General features: G+C 34.3%; 1 protein-coding gene across 2 annotated transcripts in view; it reads right to left on the bottom strand.

Moving 5' to 3' along the window:
• SGCZ (sarcoglycan zeta) overlaps window positions 1-21,252 on the bottom strand; it is a gene marked incomplete at both ends in the record, with an annotated part of 462,334 nt that overhangs the window by 48,653 nt on the left and 392,429 nt on the right. The window contains one exon of one of the 2 annotated variants that reach the window (XM_080710705.1): window positions 1,621-1,743. The exons of the other annotated variant lie outside the window; for it this stretch is intronic. Within the exon in view, the coding sequence (XP_080566831.1) occupies window positions 1,621-1,743 (123 nt within the window). The remainder of the gene's footprint in view (window positions 1-1,620; window positions 1,744-21,252) is intronic. 2 annotated transcript variants of the gene reach the window in all.

The following is a 21,252-nucleotide window of genomic DNA, read 5'->3' as shown; positions in this document are numbered from 1 at the left end:
TTCAAGTTTTGATTCTCCTTGTCTTTCTAATTTAAAACTCAGAAAAGCTAATTTGTATCCTCAGTGGATGCCTCTTTCCCTGACCAGCCAAAGTAGTCCTAAATCAACCATGGCGAGCAGGCAAGTGGGTAGTCATGGGGAACATCTTGGACATCAATCCATTTAAGACTGCAGATGCCAGCCCCTCAGTAGGACATGATCACAAGAGAAGGAAAATCGGAGAGTGGCTGTGATGTGGGGAATATGACACAGCCCAGGGGATGCTCAGAGAGGATAGCCAATAGGAATTCTTGAATTATACCACCATCAAAAAATACATCTTTCTTGCAATCAACACAGGCCCTCATGTCTGGGAAATTAATAATATTAATAGTAACTTTGTTAGTAAAGAGTTAACACAACCTCATCATTTTGTACTGAGAGCATTCTAAAACACATAGGCACACTCTCAGGTACAATTTGAACACTCAGGTTACCATTATAGCTTCAAATATTCAGATGAAGTTAAAATCAGATGTTTGGGGGGTTTATTTAATATATTGAGTGGTGGAGGCAGGATTTAACTTAAAGAATATGAAATCAGAAGCTATAGTCTCCCATTGTCAGGGTAACTGCTCTTACATGGCTAGTCTGGACTTAATTCAACCTAAAGAAACATGGCAAATAACCCTTTATATCTGACTTAGAGTTTGAGAAACAATAAGTCAAACAAAGTTTATTTTATTTTTTTTAATACAGAACCTTTTGAGTACTTTTAAAATATTTTAAAACACTGCAACATGTGTCATGGTTCCAAATCACATGCTTCAGAGAGATTGTCTTTAAAGTTGTCTTCCTCAAATTCTTCCCAACTCCCAGTCCTACTTCTCTTTCTGTTATTTGTCTAAATTTCTGCTGGTGGTTGACTTAGCAAATCTAATATTATTATAACAACTTGATTACTTCTAAATAATATATGTATAGTATTATTTCTTCACATATAATGTTGAATATAATTATGACTCCTCTAGAGCAAGATTGTACTTATAACCCTTTCCCCCTATTATATAATTAAAAGGCTAATATTTTCATTTTGTTCTTTTTCACATTAACTTATACTTTATTTTTAAAATTTTTTTATCGGTGCATTGTATTTATACATCATAATGGGGTAAAAAACTTGTGTAGACATAAATGCATACATCACCCAGCCAGCCCCCACAAAACCCCCATTCCACTCCCTCCCCATCTCTCCCTCCCATGCTTGGCTTAGTGGTTGACTATGATATGAATAAGTATATCGTGTAACTTATACTTTAAATAATATCTCTAACTTTGATTTTTTCACCTTTCATTACTTTTACTTAGCATGTATACCCCATCTTTTCTTACAACATCCATATCCACCTTCCTCTGTCTCCCTGAGAGATACAGCCTCCCTTTTCTATACATGATTAGCCACAAACATTTGTATCCTCTTACCCAGCCACATGCCTTTCATTCAAAGATTATTTGAAGAAAATATTGTGAGCTACTCAATTTTAGGCTAAGAATCATACATCTTACTAAGGAGCTTCTTCAGCTGTTATATACTTTTAAAATAAATCATCAATGTCCCAAGGAAACTTCAATCCACAGTACCTGTAACTTTCAGCTTTTCAGCCCCAATGGTAATCTCATCTTCATCTGCAGAAAACAGCACCCTGCCATCTTCACTGGCTCTCACTTCAAATCTTTTACACTGAGCTTCTACAGCATCAGCTCCTATAGTCAGAGGAAAGGTTTAAAAATGCAGGATATCATTAATATGCATTTTTTAGAAAAAGGAAAGAAATACATATAGTACTTATATTATTTCTCCTGGCTGTATGCTTACATCTGAATTATTATTTCTTAGATGGTTATAGTTTGCAAGAACCTAACTTGGTCGACTATTGCTGAGCTAAGTAGATGGGGCATACATCTGACATTGTCCTCATAAGATCTGTGGGTTTAGTCAGTTAAAAACACTCCACAAGGAGAAACAGTGTCTGCTTTGTTCTCTAATGCAGGCTAAAGACTCAGCATCATAACTGACATCTTCTGGATGCTCAGCAAATATTTGGAGACCTTATGAATCTCGTGTTTTCTCTCTGCAAGGCATATTGCTATTTCATACGTTGCTTATAAATATTCAGTCGTGAATATTTAGTCATTGTACATTTCTTTGATTTTTAATGTTGATCTTTAATATAACTAAATTTAAATCTATTTTATAGTCAGTCTTGTAATGGTGTTATTTTCTGAGTGCTCCCTAATATTTCTTCTCATAAATAATTTATTGATTTTCTGAAATACAATATAGCATTAAATAGACATATTACAAAATGAAATTAGAAATCTACTTCTAATTTATTGGCCAATTTTCCTAAAAAATTTACCCCAAAACTATAAAGCCAGTTTCCCTATTTGGAAAATATAATTAATTTGAGATTTAGAAAGTATATAGCAATAAGATATAACTGGGCCTGAAAGATGACTACTAATCAAGGAAGAAAAAGATTAAAACAGTAGACAGGGAGAAAGAACTTACATTTGTACAACATTGATTTCTCTTGCATAACACACTTGAAACATGGGTATGTATCTTCCCTTCTGCTAAGATTTGAAACATGTCTACTCTGGCTGTGTCAGAAACCTTATCAGATATAATGCAGCCCAGTTAGGTTCATAGGTGTACCTCACTATGGGCATACTGTGTTTCATTTATCTTTACAAACTAGAATGACTTATCAGATATGTGTATCCAAGAACTCCAAACATGAAATCATCTTTGACTTTCAAAATATCCTCATATTCAGAATTGTTTGTTCTCAAGTGGCACTTAGAATATGAACAATAGGTAAATGAATAAACACTAGACTTAAGCTGTGGGGAGTTGCACTTCCCTAAATTTCATAGTTTTTGAGGAACATTGAACAAAAGGAAAAATTAATTCAAATAAAAATTAACTTGAAACCATAATAAAATAAGAAAATTTTCTGAAAACATATGCATGTTTTTCTTATATTCTTCTAATTATATACACAAAATATTTGTAAAGCTTCACATGTAGGGCCATGTCAGGTAACATAAAGCTAGTGCTATCTTTGTGAACTGTCAAGTTAGAAGTAGCATGAATCATATTCTTTAAAATCTTTTATTTCACTGGGTGTGGTGGCACACACTTGTAATCCCCACGCTTGGGAGGCACAGACAGGAGGATCACACAGGTTCGACACTAGCCTCGCTGGCTTAAGAGACCTGTGTCCAAAAATAAAAAAAAAGTATAAAAATAGGTCTGAGAGTATAGCCCGGAGGTAGAAGGATTTCCAGGAACCTCAGTACCACCAAAAACAAACAAACAAAAAACATTTTATTTCTCTTAAATGAAATTTCCTTATGACATTTAGTAACAATATTGGTGAAGCATAATTGACTGATAGTCACTGCATTTAATTTTGTGAATATTACTTCCAAGGCTTGTATTCATTTGAGTCTTTTCTTCTAATCATATTCTAAGCTTTATTTTTCCTATATTTTTTTTAGCCTTTAATACATAGTAACCCAACCGGATGGTGTTCAGAAAGCTGTACCTGAGGCCAGGGTGTTGATAAATGAGAGTTCTTCTGGCTTTTGAAGTCTCTATATTTAAAGCTACCTTCAAGAGACCCAGGGATACATTCAAACTTAACTGCTTAAAAGATATTATAGGTACTTTATATGTGAAATTTTAGCATTTCTACTACATTGCTTCCTTCAAATACATCAACTGCTAAGTTTAATTCATACACAAAATATATCACTGGTTTTAATGACATAGAACGTGTTAGCTCAGTATCTAAACACACGCACACACAGACACAGTGGGTGATATAGGCACACATGCATTAGTAAGACTTTTCTTGGCATAATACTTAATGATACTTTATTAACATAAAATTCTATATTGCATGTCACAAAAAGTATTGAAAATTAACTATTACAAATATAAGTAGAGTGGTATTTGGACCTGGCAAAGTGAATTGAAATCTTCATTCATTAAATTCAAATGAGCAAATAAGTGAACTAGAAAATATTTACGCACCCAAAATAAACGAGCTGCATCTAAGCCATAAATTTATGCATAAGAATCATCCAATTGAAAATAGATATAAAAATTAATACTGCAGACTACACTTTATTCACTATATTAGCATAATTACAGAAGGCAAAATCGCAAGCAATTAGCAATGCATTGATAATAAATAAATATTTTAAATTAGAAAATCATTGTATGATATTACATTTACACACATTGGTTTTCTTTTCTGAAAATGGAAAAGAGTAAAGTTTAGACTTACGGAAATAGTTGATTGTTGGGGATATTTGTTCTAAAGTGAATATATTGAAATTTATGAAACTCGGTGTATTAAATCCCAACATGCTTTGGGTTGTCTCTCTATTTTTCATGTGCCTGGCGTTGCTTATTCTCTAGCTTATCAATACAAAATCATTTGTACAGAGGAGCAGTAATGCCTAGTTCAATTTTATCTCAACTAATGAAGGATCCAGTGTGGCAGGAAAAGCACTGTGCCTGGGTGTCTCTGGCAAGGAATTAGGACTCCTTAGTCAGTAGGTAAAGGAGATGGGATTATCCAGGCTACACTGCTTTCTCATTCATTTGCAAAAGGAACTTACCAACTGATATACTAAGATTAGATACTGCCTTAGGAATAGCTCCAAGGAAGTTAATATCAACCATTTCAGAACCATATCATGAGAAACCAGGTTTAGACTAAGGAAAGAGAATTGGGAGACAAACGAGAGACAATATGTAAGCAAAATAGTAAGTTTCCGAAAAGAATTGAAATATTGCCTACATGTTCAAATACTTTCTCTAGTCCTGTAACATGAGCAAGCACAAAACTCATTTTTTGCTTTCTTCAGTGATGGCTCCTTTGTCTTTTTGTACACACCTGTGACTGACAAGTAGTGAGGCTCCAACAGTCTAGTCTTTGCATTTTCTACTTTAAATTGATCAAATATATGAACTGAAAACATTTTTTCTTTAAAAATACCCAAAGAGGCTCAAGCAAAATATTTCCAAAGATCCTCTTAGTGCTCTTTAGCACTGATTAAAAAAAAAAAAATCAACTAGCTGGATGTGTTCTCCTCAAACAGTACAATGGCTTCTTTCTCTCATTATAATTCCATACTTTAAGAGTGTGTATGCCAATATTTTCAAGGTCTTAAAGAAGAGTATTAAGAGATCAGACATTCTCATGGGGAAAACAAAAGTAAATTTCAAAATTGTGTTTGAAATTTCCTGATATAGAATTATTATGGGCAAAATTTAAAACAAATATAAACAGCTGGTATGAATATAAATGTAGATCTAAAATGTACTTCACTTTGTCTTATACTATGTGTGTCCCCTCCCCTCTCTTACCCTTTCTTCCTTCTTCTTTCTTATTCTTCCAGTAGTGAGGATACAGCCCAGGATCTCACAGGTGCTAGGCAGGCACTCAACCACTGAGCTAAAGCCTCAGCCCTTGCATTTTTGGTTGACTAAATATTTCACATATTTATTAGGGTTGTGAAATTTATTTACATCAATATATGTAGATCTGGCTTATTACTCTTTACTGTTATATTCTGGCATACGGATATGTGTCAGTGATCTATTTTCCATTAATAATTATGTAGCTTGCTTCTAGGATTTTAGAATCAGTAATAATGATGTTATAAATACTTTTGTACAGGGTGTTCCAAAAATCTTTACCATCTACCAATATGACAAAGGTCTAATATCTAGAATGTATAAAGAGTTTTAAAACCTTGACACTAAACAAACAATCCAATTAAAAAGTCAGCAACCAAACTAAATAGGGACTTTTCCAAAAAAGATATAATAGACAACAAATATATTAAAAAGTGTTCATCATCTTTAGCAATCAGGAAAATGCAAATCAAAACTACACTGAGATTCCATTTCAATCCAGTTATGATGAAAATCATTAAGAATACAAATAATAATAAATGCTGGCAAGGATGTGTGGAAATAGGAACCCTATTGCACTGTTGGTGGGACTGCAATCACTGTTGGTAAGCTTTTTTAGAAATCAGAGTGGAGGTTTCTCATAAGATTGGGAATGGAACTACCTTATGGCCTATTGATAGCACTTCTGGGCATCTTCCCAAAGGATATTACATCAAAATATTATAATCATCTGTGCATGTCTATGTTCATAGAAGAACAATAGGCAAATTATGGAACCAACTTAGATGTCTATCAATGGATGAATGGATCACAAAACTTTGGTATACACAAACACAATGAAATTTTATTCAGCCAAAAAGAAGAACAAAACTACACTATTTTCAGGAAAATGGACGTAATTCAAGAATATTAAACTGAGTACACCTAGTCTCCAAGAATGAGTATCTGTATATTCTCTATTATATGTAGAAGCTAAAGAAATATTAAGAAATAAGGTCAACATGAGATAGATGAGCAGAGACTCCAGGGAAATGACTGAGGGTGATTAGGACAAGGGGAGGAGGGCATGAAGTCATAAAGAATGAAATAGTAGAATAATGCTATGATTGTATATAAAATCGCCAATTTCAATCTCAAAGACTTGTAGGGTGAGCTTGAGGAAAGGATCAGGGACCCGTGGAGAGGGTAAAAAGAGTTGTGTGCATGTATTTTTTAATACTCTGTATGCCAATATGATGTACAATTACAATGTACCCCCAAAATAAAAATAAACACTTTTGCAAAAGTTTCCTTATACATACAAATAAAGGTTTTGGGGGATTATACTTAGTTGTGGAGCTGCTACTGTACATATACGAAATTGAAGTTTTCTGGAGAATAGCATTTTCTTTCCAAACTGGTGTATGGATTGGTATCTCTACCAAGAGTATGAAAGTTTCTGTAGTTCTATATTATCACAAGGATTGTATTATCAGACTGTAATTTTTACCAATCTGATATGCAAAAGGTATGCTTTTTTGTTGCAACTTACAATTATTTCCTTATTAATATTGGGTAATGGTTTTGGTGTTTATCAGCAGTTTTTCCTTTTCTCTAAAATGCCTGCTTGTGTATTTTCTCATTGTTCTGGTTCTATATAATTGTTGCCAGTCTTTATATATAGCAATTCTTTTTTTAACTTTTATTGGTGCATTGTAGTCATACATCTTTTTTTTTTTTTTTTCTGGTGGTACTGGGGTTCCTGGAAGCCCTTCTACCTCTGGGCTACACTCCCAGACCTATTTTATATTTTTTATTTGGAAACAGGTTCTCTTAAACCAGCGCGGCTGGCTCCGAACCAGCGCTATCTTTCTGTCTCCGCCTCCCAAGCACTGGGATTACAAGTGTGCGCCACCACCCCCGGCTGTAGTCATGCATCTTAATGGTATAAAAGTTGGTAAAAACATACATGCACACATCATCTAATTATATAACAATTCTTTATCAGATTCCTTTTCAAATGTATGTCAGAAATAGCTCTTATTTATTGCAAGTTTATTTATTACATCTTTGTACTTTTTTGGAGAGTAAAAGTCATTCTTAATATAACATTTGTACAAAATTTTCATTGTAGACTGTGTTTATCATATCTTGTTTGAAGAAATCTCACCTGCTCAGATTATAAAGACCTTTTCTATTTTTTACTGAAAGTTTTCAATAATTTTATCATATCATTCATCCTTCCCATAACTTTTCATTAAATATTTTACTAGGTCTTTTATCTTGTGTACCAATACTCAAAAAGTAAAGTGTAACAAATATAAAGAAAATATTTTACATAAAAAGTAGGAGGGAATCTACAATATAGTTAATAATTTAAGCTTGGTATTTATTTTCATAGGAAAAGTTTAAATTTCTGACACATTCTCATCAGTAATTAAAGGATTTCAGGTTTTATTTGTCCTTTTAAACCACATTTTTCAAAATAAATTTGTTCTAGGAAGTTATTCATTTGAATAATTTTTAAAATTTCGTGTCATAAAGTATTTCTTTCTTTTTTCTTTTTCTTTTTTTTTTTTTTTTTGGTGGTACTGGGGTTCCTGGAAACCCTTCTACCTCCAGGTTACACTCCCAGAAACATTTTTTTGAGGTAAGATGTAAACATTTTTAAACACCCAGTGTAGTTAGGAGAGTTTTGACAAATGAACACACTTTTGTGTATACACCTGTGTTTCATGGGCTTGCTAAAAGAAAGCACCACAGACTGACAAATTCCTCTGGATATTCCGTTCACATGGGCCTTTGAGGCTAAGTCTCTCTCACAGTAGTTCACTTCTAAGAGAAATATTACCTTCCTTGACCAAAGCAATTAATTCAGGCATAAATGCATGAATCAAATTTTCTTCAGATCTTTGCTATAAAATCATAAAAAATAATACTGTGTTGAGATCATAGACACTGAACATGATATAGACTTGAAGCTTTTAAGGCTAGCGATATTCCCACATGGAAACAGTCTTCCTGAGATTTCTGTCAATTATCTGAAGATAAAAAGTAACAGGGTGAGAAAGAATAGCACAGAAGGAAATTCCTGGGGAATCTGCTTGAAGAACTGGAATCAGAGACAACCCAGTCCAAACTTGAACTGTCCAATGACAGGAATTAGTGAGTTCCCATCCCATCCATGGTGACTAGATTATAAATTTTAATTTGGGTTCCTTTTTCATTGCAATGCTTTTTTCTTTCTTTTCCTTTTTGAGTTTTCATGAAACATTTTTTTCTCTGTTTCTTTCACAATCATCTTTCTTTTCTTTTGTTCCAAGAAAAAAAATATTTATGTTCCTGACCAGTATACAGTGATGTATTTACTAAACAGAGACATGTGTAGAAATTGCATACAACCCATCTAGACAAGTTTTGGTTACACTTTGTCTATTGATAGAATAGTTCCATACTATTCTATCAATAGACATATTGATATGCATTTTTGATGCATAAAGTTTTATGCATCAAAAAGCTTTGAATTTAACCAGGCTGTCCATTAATTTACCTCGAAAAAGTGGTATTTAATTTCAGCTATCTTTTACAGTCTTAAAAAGTTTATGCATTAGTTAGCTTCCCAAAATTTTATTCCCTGCACAATGGCATTGAGCAGATCATGCATCATCCCACCCAGATCCACACGTTGGTATTTGAGAGCTTTATGCTGGATACCTGGGACTTGAGACAAAAACATACTCCTGGCCACTCATCTTTCTTAAGGAAAATGTATAGTAACCTTCCATCTTTAAAAAATTACTTCACCCTTCACTGTTGCTGACGGGCTCAGTCCTGTTGGGGCGCGAGTTCACTCGCGGCCGGGAGCCTCAGAAAGAAGGGGAAGGATTAGAGTGAAGTTCTGCAGCCTCTTGTCTGCAGCGATTCTTTCCCTTTAGGGACTGAATTTTCTTTAGGTCCCTAAATGACGACGCTTTGGAAAGAACCTGAGGTGGACAAAGGCTTTTTGAGCCAATGACACTTTATTACAAAAACCCCAAGAAATTTATACCCTTCACCAGTAAAGTTAATAATAATAGAAAAAGGGGGTGGGTGTCTTTCAGCTGGCTGTTGGCCTTCGAAAGATTAACTCCTGATCCTCTCCAAGGTCTCGCAGATAAGCAGTTCCAGGTGGCAGCCTCCCAGAATAAACTGGCATAGTCAAGGCTTGGGAGCTTCTCGGGGAATCTTTTTTAACTTTTCCTGGAACTTTCCATCTTTTGGGCTCAGTTCATATAGCAAGTGTGGGGAAATGTGGTGATTCAGGTGGATGTGATGGAGTTTCTTCAGGTGTTGGCATCTTATCTTCTAACTCTGAAAGCTTAAGCATACTCACAACACAGTTTGGCAGACAAAATACCACAAACAACACCACAAGGTTCTTAGTTCTAATTGTCAGATGTATTTCCTTAACTGCTGAGCACTCTTCTTTAGACAACAAGCCTATTAAAAGCCTACTCATTTTTAATAATCCACTTCCCTGTCACAAACTCTCTGCAGCCTGCTTCTAACTTTCTAATTCCTTTCTTTCCCAGTTGGGACTTTTTTATGATAAGCTCTTCTTCATGCAAAAATGCTTTTCTTACTTTTATGGTATTTTCTTTCCTTCATACATATATATTTAGAACATCTGTCCTTTATTTTGTCATATTTATTTCTAACCATGCGGCCAGTCTCCCTATCTCCAGGAATGCTCACACTGAGGTAAAAGTCAACAATCTTTTTCCTTGGGTCTATTGTATTTGGGCAGCTAAGTTGTTTATCAACTAAATTGCTTTAAGGTCACACACAAAGTTTTTATCTTCTCTGTCTCTAGGCAGGATTTCAAGGGTAAACAATTACTTTGAACTGAGCTACTTTACTGGAGTTAATGGCTTAACCTAAATTAGTGATAGAAATGAGGGTCGGAGGCCATTTGTGATTGCTGCAGCTTGAATGCTTATCACAGCATCTGAGTTCTGGCCAGTTTTTCATTATTTTTGAGCAGAGCCAAGGACGTTTAGACAAATTATTAGAGAATTTATTTCCACGGACTCAATTTCATAGTCTTGATCTCACATCACTGGAGCAATTCGTGTAGAGAGTTAAAAGGAATCATTACCAAGAAAATAATAGTCATGAAGGGTATCTAAAAGTGGGGGGTACTTTGGCCAGAGACGACACCTCCTTCTCGGGGCTTGTTGCCGATTAACTATGTGGAGTGGGGTCTCAACACATAGATGCCAAGGCGGCAGGCGGTCTTGGCACTTCACACTAATTCATGTGTTTAATTATAATACTTAAAATATTTCCTGAAATAATGCTCTGGAGAGGGATACTCAAATATCCTGGGGAAAATTATTACACAGATTTTTTGTTAGGCAAAAAAAAAAAATTCTATTTAGACAATTTTATTCTGACTTTAATGGCAAAATCATAGTTTCTTTTACACTTGTAATCTTTGTTGATTCCTAAAATAGTGGAAATAATGATAACAGTAATAATAACAACCTGTATGATCCACTAAACAGCTATTTTATAAATTACTATACTACTTTTCTTAGGTCTCGTCTATATGAATTTTAAATGTATCAATTAAACCTGTGTCTTTTATCTCACCGCTAGAGGAAGTGAATGCAGACAAAGCTGACCTGTTATCTTGTTTAAGTGAATTAACTGAATAATATATATGCTACATATCCTGTTTTTAACATATTTTACAAATGTAAAATTACAGCATGATAAAACTCTTCATGCCACAAAGTTGGCATGTGAGACATTATTCTGTGAACACTTTTTACACTTCACCATTAACGTTGTTTCATTGCCCTTTTGATTCATAAAGGAAACAATAGAAGTGAAAAGAAGCATGTCTCATGCAGAATAAATAATATCAGAATTCAAATATGAATAGAATAAATGAAGACATAACTAAAGAAAGAATATCATTTACAATTGAACATTTGGTCAGAGATCTGTAAAAGAGAAAAAGATAAAAAGACCTAGAGTCTTAGAGTAATTTCTCATGCCCTAACTTTTTTATTTTTTGGTAGATGATGATGATGATAAGTTCTAAAACGGTGCTACATAATTTGTGAAAGAAGGGTGTATTAAAGGTGAGTGTCTCAAACCCATTTCTTAATAATGTCTAATTAAAATGCTTTCCATTGAAGCCTGTGGATTTTACCTCTGTATTTCATATGAAAGAAAATCTATGAGCCCCTCAGAATTTTTCCCTCTTTCTAATTCATCAGCTTGCCTTAGGCTTTCTGCTATTTTTATACATCCATCAGGGTAATTTTTTATATGTCTTCATACTCTTTTTAGCATACATTTTCTTTCAAGTAACAATTAGAATCTTAAAAAATGTGTCCATATTGTACTTTGAAATCTATTATTAAAGTGACCTAATGTAAACAGTTTGCTAATTTATTTTAATGCATGTTTCCCCTAAATTTTATGCAATACAGTTTGTTTTGTTGTGATAGTATAATTTGCAGATATATTCAAATAGTAGCACAGTCTCACAGTACAAATTAAGTATGAGCTTCATGCCAAACTATAAAATTATCTTTCTGTATTTTAAAAAACATTCTACTTTGAAAAAATAAATACCATTGTATATTGAACAACATTTCAGTGTATTGAAAACATTTTAATGAAAATAAATATAAAACATTTCAATGCATATTGAAAAACTTTTTAACAGTGCATAAATTAACTTTTTCTAATATAAGAAAACTTATGTAGAAACCATTCCAGACAGAGAATTATATTCTTGAAAATACTATCAAAGAGCTGCTTTTTTTTCTTAGGAAGTAAATCCTAATATATTTACATTAGTATTTATGCTTTTAATAAGGTTACTACCCTGAGATTTCACTTAACTCCAACTAGAATGACAATCATTAAAAACACAAACAACAACAAATGCTGGTGAGGATATAGAGAATTGGGAACTCATTGTTGATTGGATTGCAAATTAGTGCAACCCCTTTGGAAAATAGTATGGAAAAGAATAGGAATGAACCTACCAAATGATCCAGCAATACCACTTCTGGGTATCTTCCCAAAAGAATAGAAACCAAACAACCAAACTAATGCATGCATATGTATGTTCATAGCCACACAGTTCACAATTACCAAACTATGGAACCAGCCAAGATGTCCATCAACAGATAAATGGATTACAAAACTATGAGATATGTACACAATGGAATTTTATTCAGCTGTAAAGAAGAACACAATTATGTCATTTACAGAAAAATGGATAGAATTGGAGAACATTATGCTAAGTGAGATTAATCAGTCACAAAAAATCAGATATTAGGGAGAATGTTCTCCTCAATATTTGGAAGTTAAGGAGTAAATGGGTCATAGGAGAAACTCTAGATGAAGAAGGAGAAACTATAGATGAGCAAATAAGCAGACCTCTCTGAAAGGATAGGAGTGGGGGAAAGGGAAATTTCCTAATGTACATGATGTACATTCACAAACATATCAAAGACAATCACTAAGCCAAACATAAGAAGAAGGGAGAGGAGAGGGAATGGGATGGGAATTGGGTAACGGCTAAATGAATGATGTGTACATGTATGTCTCTACCATCTTGTACTCCCTTAAGATGTATGACTACAGTGCACCAATAAAAAATAAGTAAATAAAATTTTAAAAATAAGGATACTTGAAGTATACTTATTGAAATTTAGTTTTTACATAAAATTGTTTCATATTTTCTTTTGAAAATAGAAAAGTTTTTTGTCTCTAAAATGCATTTAGTCTGAACATGATTTTAGTGTATATTTTTTGTTATTTTTTACAGTACTGGGATTGAACCTAGGGGAATTCTACTTCTGAGCTATACCCCCAGCCCTATATTATTTATTTATTTTTTGAAACAGAGTCTCACTAAGTTGCAGAGGGCATAAATAACTGAGGCTGGCCATGACCCTGATCTATCTTCCTATCTCAGGCTCCCAAGTACTGGGATTACAGGTGTGTACCACCAAGGCCAGGTGTGAATTTAGTGTTTACATCAGTCAAGTGACACTAAACAAGAATAAACATCAAGGTATGCAATTAAAAAAAACATGGCAAGTAGGAATAATGTCAGATAAATCATAATACATGATAATATTGTTAGGCAACTGTACATTATTACTGATTTGTTATAGCTATTCTTAGAATTGCTTGCTTCATGCCAGGCGTGGTGGCACACGCTGTAATCCCAGCATTCGGGAGACTGAGACCAGAGGATTGCAGTTTGTGGACAGCTTCAGCTACTTAGTGGGGCCCTCCACAAGTTAGTGAGATCCTGTTTCAAAATAAAGAATAAAAAAATAGGGCAGCGTGTGTAGCTTGGAGGTCAAATGCCCTTGGGTTTCATCACTAGACACGTTAAAAGGAAAAAAAAAAGAATTGATTGCTTCAAAATATACTATTTCCAAAAGAACATAAAATAAACTTGGGGTTTCTGGAAAAATAATCACAGAAGAACTGGGCATGGTAGTGCACGCTTGTAATCCACACACTTGAGAGGCTGAGACAGGAGGATCGCACAGGTTCCAAGCCAACCTTAGCTACTTAATTAGACCCTGTTTCCAAGTAAAATATATATAAAAAAATAGGTCTGGGAGTATAGCCCGACCATAGAAAGCTCCTGGGTTCCATCACCAGTACCACCAAAAAAAAAAAAAAAAAAAAAAGAAAAAAAAAAGAAAAGAAAAACGATCACAATGATCACATAGGATATTTGTATTAAAGGACTTATATAAGAAGAAATGATCTAGTTTGTTATGTACAATGATCTACCAAATTTGACTATCGTAGGGCAGTAAGGGTTTTGTTTGTTTGTTTGTTTGTTTGTTTTGGTCAATGCTGATGTTCTGCATAGGTCAGTAGTCAGGAGAAGTGTTTTCATCATTGTGATATCATCATTGTGAGACATCAGTACTGCCATCATTGTGAGTCACCAATAATGAAGATTGCACCTCAAGAAGTTCTTTTAAGATTTCAGCAGCAAGGAAAAGGGACATGACTAATTGACCACAGATTACACTGTGGAAATCACAGAACTTTTTTATCTGACCATAAGGCAATTAACCTGTAACAAATACAAATATTTAGTAAATTTTGTTTAAACATTTAGAAAATCATTTTAAATAGGTGATGGACCAAATTTCTAATTACTATTTATAACTGGGAAGTGTTTTAAACTGAAGAATAACTACATTATTATCAAAATTATAAAATACTACTACATCAGTACTAAGAGAAAAGCTAGCCTCAAATGGCTATAAAAAAGTGAAAAAAGGCTAAAGCTTAATGGTGGAGCATAAAAATTGAAAGTTGGGCGTGGTGGCGCACACTTGTAATCCCAGCATTGGGAGGCAGAGACCGGTGGATCGTGGTTCGCGGACAGCCTCAGCTACTTAGTGAGGCCATCCACAACTCAGTGAGATCCTGTTTCAGAATAAAGAATAAAATATTGGGCAGGGGGTGTAGCTCGAAGGTCAAATGCCTCTGGGTTCATTCCTCAGACCCTCAAAAAAATTGAATAAATTTAATACCTTTCACAAAAAAATTTATTATTTTCTCACATTTAATCTGATAAAAAATCTAAATAAAGCCATCAAATACCTGGTAGTAATGGTGAAATAATGAAAGCTTTATAATCTAATGAAGAATAAAAGACTATCTATTGTTAACAGATAAATTTAGCACTATTCTAGAGGTCCTAACTAGAGGAATAAAATTTAAAATAAAATAGAAATAATTAGATATTGATAGGTTGGGTCCCTCCCTTCCCCCATAGGACCCTGCAGCAGAGATAGGAGGTGGAATCCCAGAAGCCAGAAGCAGAGATGTCATAAGATTCCAGGTGTCACGAGACTCCAGACATTATGAGACAGAGTCCAGTTGCCTCGAGATTCCCCAGATGTCGGGAAAGAATCAGCATTCCCATGCTGCTAGCTCCACCCAAAGACCCCTGCTATAAATATCAGTACTTCCTCTCTGACCACGTGACTCTGCCGACAGACCGTGACTCTGTTGACTCTGTGGCTCTGCTGCTTGGTCATTGGTCCCTTTCCCCAAGGTCAGCAGATCTCAGCCGAAGGTGATGGTTGATTTAAGAGGCCTTTAATAACTTGGCTGGTGTTTACCTCCTTTGTAACCCCCCACTCAATTTCAATGTTACAGATATAATAATTGGAAATAATTAAACAAAAACAGATTATTCACAAGTGCATGATTCAATATGTAGAAAATACAAAAGATCCACAAAGACATTCTGAGAATTAAGAAATGAATAATTTGAGCTTTCTGAATATAAGACCACTATATAATTCAATTTTATCTTTGAAAATAATAGACAAATAATGATATATACATGGAAATAGAGCTAGCCTGCCATTATTTTATATAATATGAATTTATTCTAAAAATAACATAGAATATACATAAATTATTCAGATGATTAAATATTTTACAATTACTGGATATTTAAGAATGAATATTAATTTCAAGGTCTTATTATGAGTGTAAATTTGTACAGACAAATGTTTGTAGATTTTTTTCTGTGATATTACATCAGTAGAAGATTTAATTTTATACACTTTTGGCCTGGACACAATTAGACACCAAGAAGTATTCATTTCTTTAAGATGGTACTCTAAAAAATAATGAAGTTGTGATGAGAAGTAATTAAGACCCAAAATTTCACCAAACACATTTGCTCAACCAGAGGCCAGCTAATTTGGAGGAAAGAATTAGGAGGAAAGACAGCTCAGAAGAGTCCTTTGGGCATCAGAACACACCTTCGGACTAAGTTGGAAACCCTAGCCTGGAAAAGAGCCAAGATTTAACTGGATTTGTTCTTGGAGGAGTTTATGCCTCAGGGCAGAGCTGAAAACACTACAAAAGCAGCCAGCCAGCTAGTGTGTTACTAGCTGGGTGTGGTTAGAGAAGGACTGTGAAAAAGGACTTTACTAAAACCATCCTGATTCTATGTTGACTGTGTTCATGCAGAAAGCTGCACCCTGTGAGGAACAAATTCAGAGCTTCACACCATGGGGTGCGGAAGGAACTAAGAAAGGAAATGAACGTATCACATTAGGATAATCTAATCAGACACTTAACAAGTAAATAATCAAATAACACTAACAATCTCTGAGTGTGAAGACAGGAGGCACTGCACCAAGAGTTGTTATAAATACATTACCCAAATTCTCCAGCTTCCAATAAAATGTAGAACATGAAAAAATAAAATAAAATAGAGATGTCTAAGCCATAGATGGGAAAACAAAGCAAGCAATAGAAATGGCTCACGACAATGGCCAAATGTCAGATTTAACAAAGATTTTACATTATCTACTATAAATACTTCCATAAATTAAAGGAAGTTAAGGGTTTTAAAAAAATATTTTTAGTCTGTTACTGGAGATTGAACCCACGGGTATTCTACCTCTGAACTATACCCCAGCCCTATTTTATTTTTTATTTTGAAACAGGATCTTGCTAGATTGCTGGCATTCTTATGTTTCTGAGGCTGTTCTCAAACCTGCAATCCTCCTGTTTTAGCCTCCCAAGTACTGAGATTATAGAAATGTGCCACCATGATCATATAAAGGAAATTATGTTTGAAGAGTAAATGATGATATAATAAGGTGTCCATCAATTAGAAAATATTGGTAATAATTTAAAGAATTATAAAAGAAGCAAATGAAAATTCTGGATTCACAAAGTACAATACCTGAATGAAAACAAATCACTAGAAAAAATCCTTTAATATATTTAAAATGACAGATTAAAAAAATGTTGACATTGAAGGTACTAGATTTTTTTTTATTAGAAACAGGGTCCCACTAAGTTACTGAGAGCCTCACTAAGTAGCTGAGGCTGGCTTCGAACCTGTGTGATCCTCCTGTCTCAGCCTCTCAAGTGATGGGTTTACAAGCATGCACCAGCAGGCCTGGTGGTAATAGAGACTGGTGGTAATAGAGATTTTGAAGTCTCAAGAACACAGAGAAGAAAGAATGCAAAAAACTGAATAGTGACTTAGAGAAATGTGGGATGTTAAAGACATAAACATGTGTGTTAATGGGACCAATATAAGTGCGTAAATTAAGAAGGAGCAGAAAGCTGTGCATAATGGTGCATGCCTGAAATCCTAGTACTTCAGAAGTTGAGACAGCAGGGTCACAGGTTTCAAGCCAGCCTTACCAACTTGGCGAGACCCTTAGGGAGACCCTGTTTAAAAATAAAAAAATAGCTGGGCATGGTGGCACACGCTTGTAATTCCAGCATTTGGGAGGCTGAGACAGGAGGACCCAGGTTCGAGGACAGCCGCAGCACTTAGTGAAGCCCTTTGCAACTCAGTGAGACCCTGTTTCAAAATAAAGAATAAAAAATAGGGCTGGGGTTGTAGCTCAGAGGTAGAATGCCCCTGGGTTCCATCCCTGCTACCACAAAAAATAAATGAATAAATAAATAATAAAATAAGATAAAATAAGGCTGGAGTATAGCTCAGAAGAAAAACACCTGTGGTTTCAATTCTTAGTACCTTACGTGTGTGCGCGCACGCACGCGCGCACACACACACACACACGAACATAAAATTTTTTTGAATAAATAATATCTGAAAGTTTTATAAAATTAACTAAAACAAACAGCCTACATATCAAAAAAACTCAATGAGCTCTGAATAGGATAAACAAAAAAGACATATAGACATATTATAATAAAGATGATTAAAGCCTAAGAGAAGGAAAAACCTGGAAAGTAGCAAAAGAAAAATGACTCACCACTCACTAGAATAACAACTTTGTTCCTCTCTGGAATAATCAAGAACAGAAGGCAATATGATAACATTCTAAGCGTTCATATTTGGGGAAAATATCAACCAGGGATTCTAAAATAAACAAGCTATGTTTCAAAATTGAAGGAAAAATAAAGATCTTCCTAAATAAGCAAAAATCAGGTAAGTTTGTTGCTAGCAGATTCACTTAATAAATACTAAGAGGTTCTGGGTGAAAGTAAGTCCCTTCAAACAGTAATTCGAACTCATGCTAGAAAAACTAAGACCCTAGCAAACATAGTTATAAAGCATATATAGCAAATATAGTTATAAAGCATGGAATGGAATAAATGCATATTTGGACTCCTTTATTCTCTTAACTAATTTAAAGACAATTGAATTAAATGGTATTTTAATTCAGGGCTGGAGGTAAAGTTGGGAGGTAGAATGTCTCTGGGTCAATTCTCATTGCAAAAAAAAAAAAAAAACAGCAAAAAAAAAAAAAAAACTATACACATATGCCTTCCCTGCTTTCTTTTCTCAGTTCATTTAAAATACATAATCAGTAGTTCAGCCACTATGGAAATCAGTGTGGAGATTCCTTAGAAAAATGGAAATAGATCCACCATATGATCCAACTCTACCACTCCTGAGTATTTGTCCAAATGGGTTGAAATCAGAGAACTACAGTAACATATGCATACCCATGTTCACAGCAGCACAATTGGTAATAGCCAAAACATGGAACCAACCTAGATCTCCATCAACAGATGAATGGATTGAAAAATTATGGGAAATACACACAATAAAATTCTATTCAGCTATAAAGAACAAAATCACGTCATTCGCAAGAAGATGGAAAGACCTAGAAAACACTATGTTGAGTGAGATCAGCCAAGCACAGAAAAAGAGGGGACTTATGTTTTCTCTAATATGCCAAAACTAGGGAGTATTAGGGATACCAGAGGGACTCCAGAAAATGGAGGAGAAACCTCAGCAAAGTTAGAATGGAAGGATAAGAGAGAAAGAAGGCTGAGGTTGATTAATGAAGGAGCTTCATTCAAATTTGTGTAAAAATATGAATATAGCATGATTAACCTGAACACTTGTTGTTGGGAGGGGGAGAAGGGAAAGTCAGGGGGCAGAGGGCACCAAGCACAGTCTGAATGTATGCCATTTTCAATATATTCCACATAAAAATAAAAAATAAATTAAAAAACTAAAATACATAATTATATATAAATAATATACCATAACAATACCCTGAGTTTTTTAGCATATGTAGATTTAATATGAATAATGATAATGACACAAGATAGAGTGGAATAAAGCTATTTAGGACTAAATATTTCCATATCTCTTCAAAGTAAAATTAGTTCAGATTTAAGATATATATATTTAGGTGGTACTAGGGTTTATGGAAGCCCTTCTACCTCTGGGCTACACTCCCAGATGTATTTTATGTTTTTATTTGGAAACAGGATCTCTTAAGCCAGCACAGCTGGCTTCGAACCTACGCAATCCTACTGTCTCCGCCTCCCAAGCGCGGGGATTACAAGCGTGCACCACCACGCCCGACAAGATATATTTCTGTAAAAAAAAATATTGGTAGACTTTAGTACCTTATGTAAGATTCTCCAGTTTGCCCCACTTTCTTTTCTTTGTAAGCAATACATCATCTACTGAATAACTTACTGAGTGTGGTGGTGCATGCTTGTAATCCCAGCATTTGCGAGGTTGAGACAGGAGGATCGTAGTTCAAGGGCAGCCTCATCTACTTAGTGAGACCCTCTGCAACTCAGTGAGACCCTGTTTCAAAATAAAAAAAGAATAGAAAATCGGACTGGAGGTATAGTTAGAGGTAGAATACCCCTGGGTTCCATCCCCAGTACTGAAAAAAAAAAAGAAATAACTTTAAAATATTATGAACAATTTAAACAATGTAAATGTTACATTAGAAAATATTTATTACAAAGAAAGTAGTTAAGGAATTTTAGAGATATAAAAGGCATGAGACACAAGTAAAATGGCAATGTAAATGCACTTATATTAATAATATATTGTGAATGAATTAAAATATAATCAAAATAAAGTTTTGATAAAAATAAGAATCAGCTATGTTTTCTATAAGAGAATACTTTTGATTAAAAAATCCAAATCGTTTGAAAATAAAGAGTAAATAAAGTTATATCATGCAAACAGTGAGGCAGGGCAGAGGACTGAGGAATGGGAAAGGTTAAAAAAAATCCATATAAAGAATAGAAATAAAGGTTAATAGATACCAGAACAACAGTGAGTGAAAAACTTGAGCACCTTTTGAGGGCCACAACCTGAGGAAAACCAGTGAGAACAAATCCCAAAAATGATTAAAGAGAAAAAGGATGGGGGAGGCAGACAAGTGGCCAGAAGATAGGAAGAGCCCATAACTGTAGGAGAAATTTAAGTGTTGAAACTGAGCAAAAGACACTGGGTCCCCATTTCTGACCAATATCAACAGAGTGGATGAAGAGCTACAGGAAAGAATAAAAGATCCCTTCCTGATAACTTCAGTGGTTATTCTCTTTCCAGGACCCTCCCAATGTGCTGGCACAGGGGAAGGCTTTTTTGGCTTCTATCTGTCCTTGGCTCAAAATAATCTTCATACCCATATATCTACCCTTCTATAGTTTGTCAATTATACTCTAATTTTGCAGACAAGAACCCAATAAGATGAGAAACAGACTTTAAATTAAATGTATATTGTATAGATACATATACATAATTATACACATATATACAAATATATACTTATATAAATATATATTGGCAATATTGAGGGGACCTTTAACATATAAAAGGGTAAATCTATTAGATAAATAATAATTATAATAATAATTATAAAACTCATGCACTGAATTTCCAAGCACCAATACACATTAAACAAAAATATACAGAAATAAAAGGAGAAACAGACAAAATAAAATTTTGTAGACTTCCATGTTTT

The sequence above is a fragment of the Muscardinus avellanarius genome, assembly GCF_963383645.1.
Source record: "Muscardinus avellanarius genome assembly, chromosome: 14".
Lineage (NCBI taxonomy): Eukaryota > Metazoa > Chordata > Mammalia > Rodentia > Gliridae > Muscardinus > Muscardinus avellanarius.
Note: the sequence above shows the minus strand (reverse complement) of the source record. Positions and strands in the feature narration are given on the sequence as shown.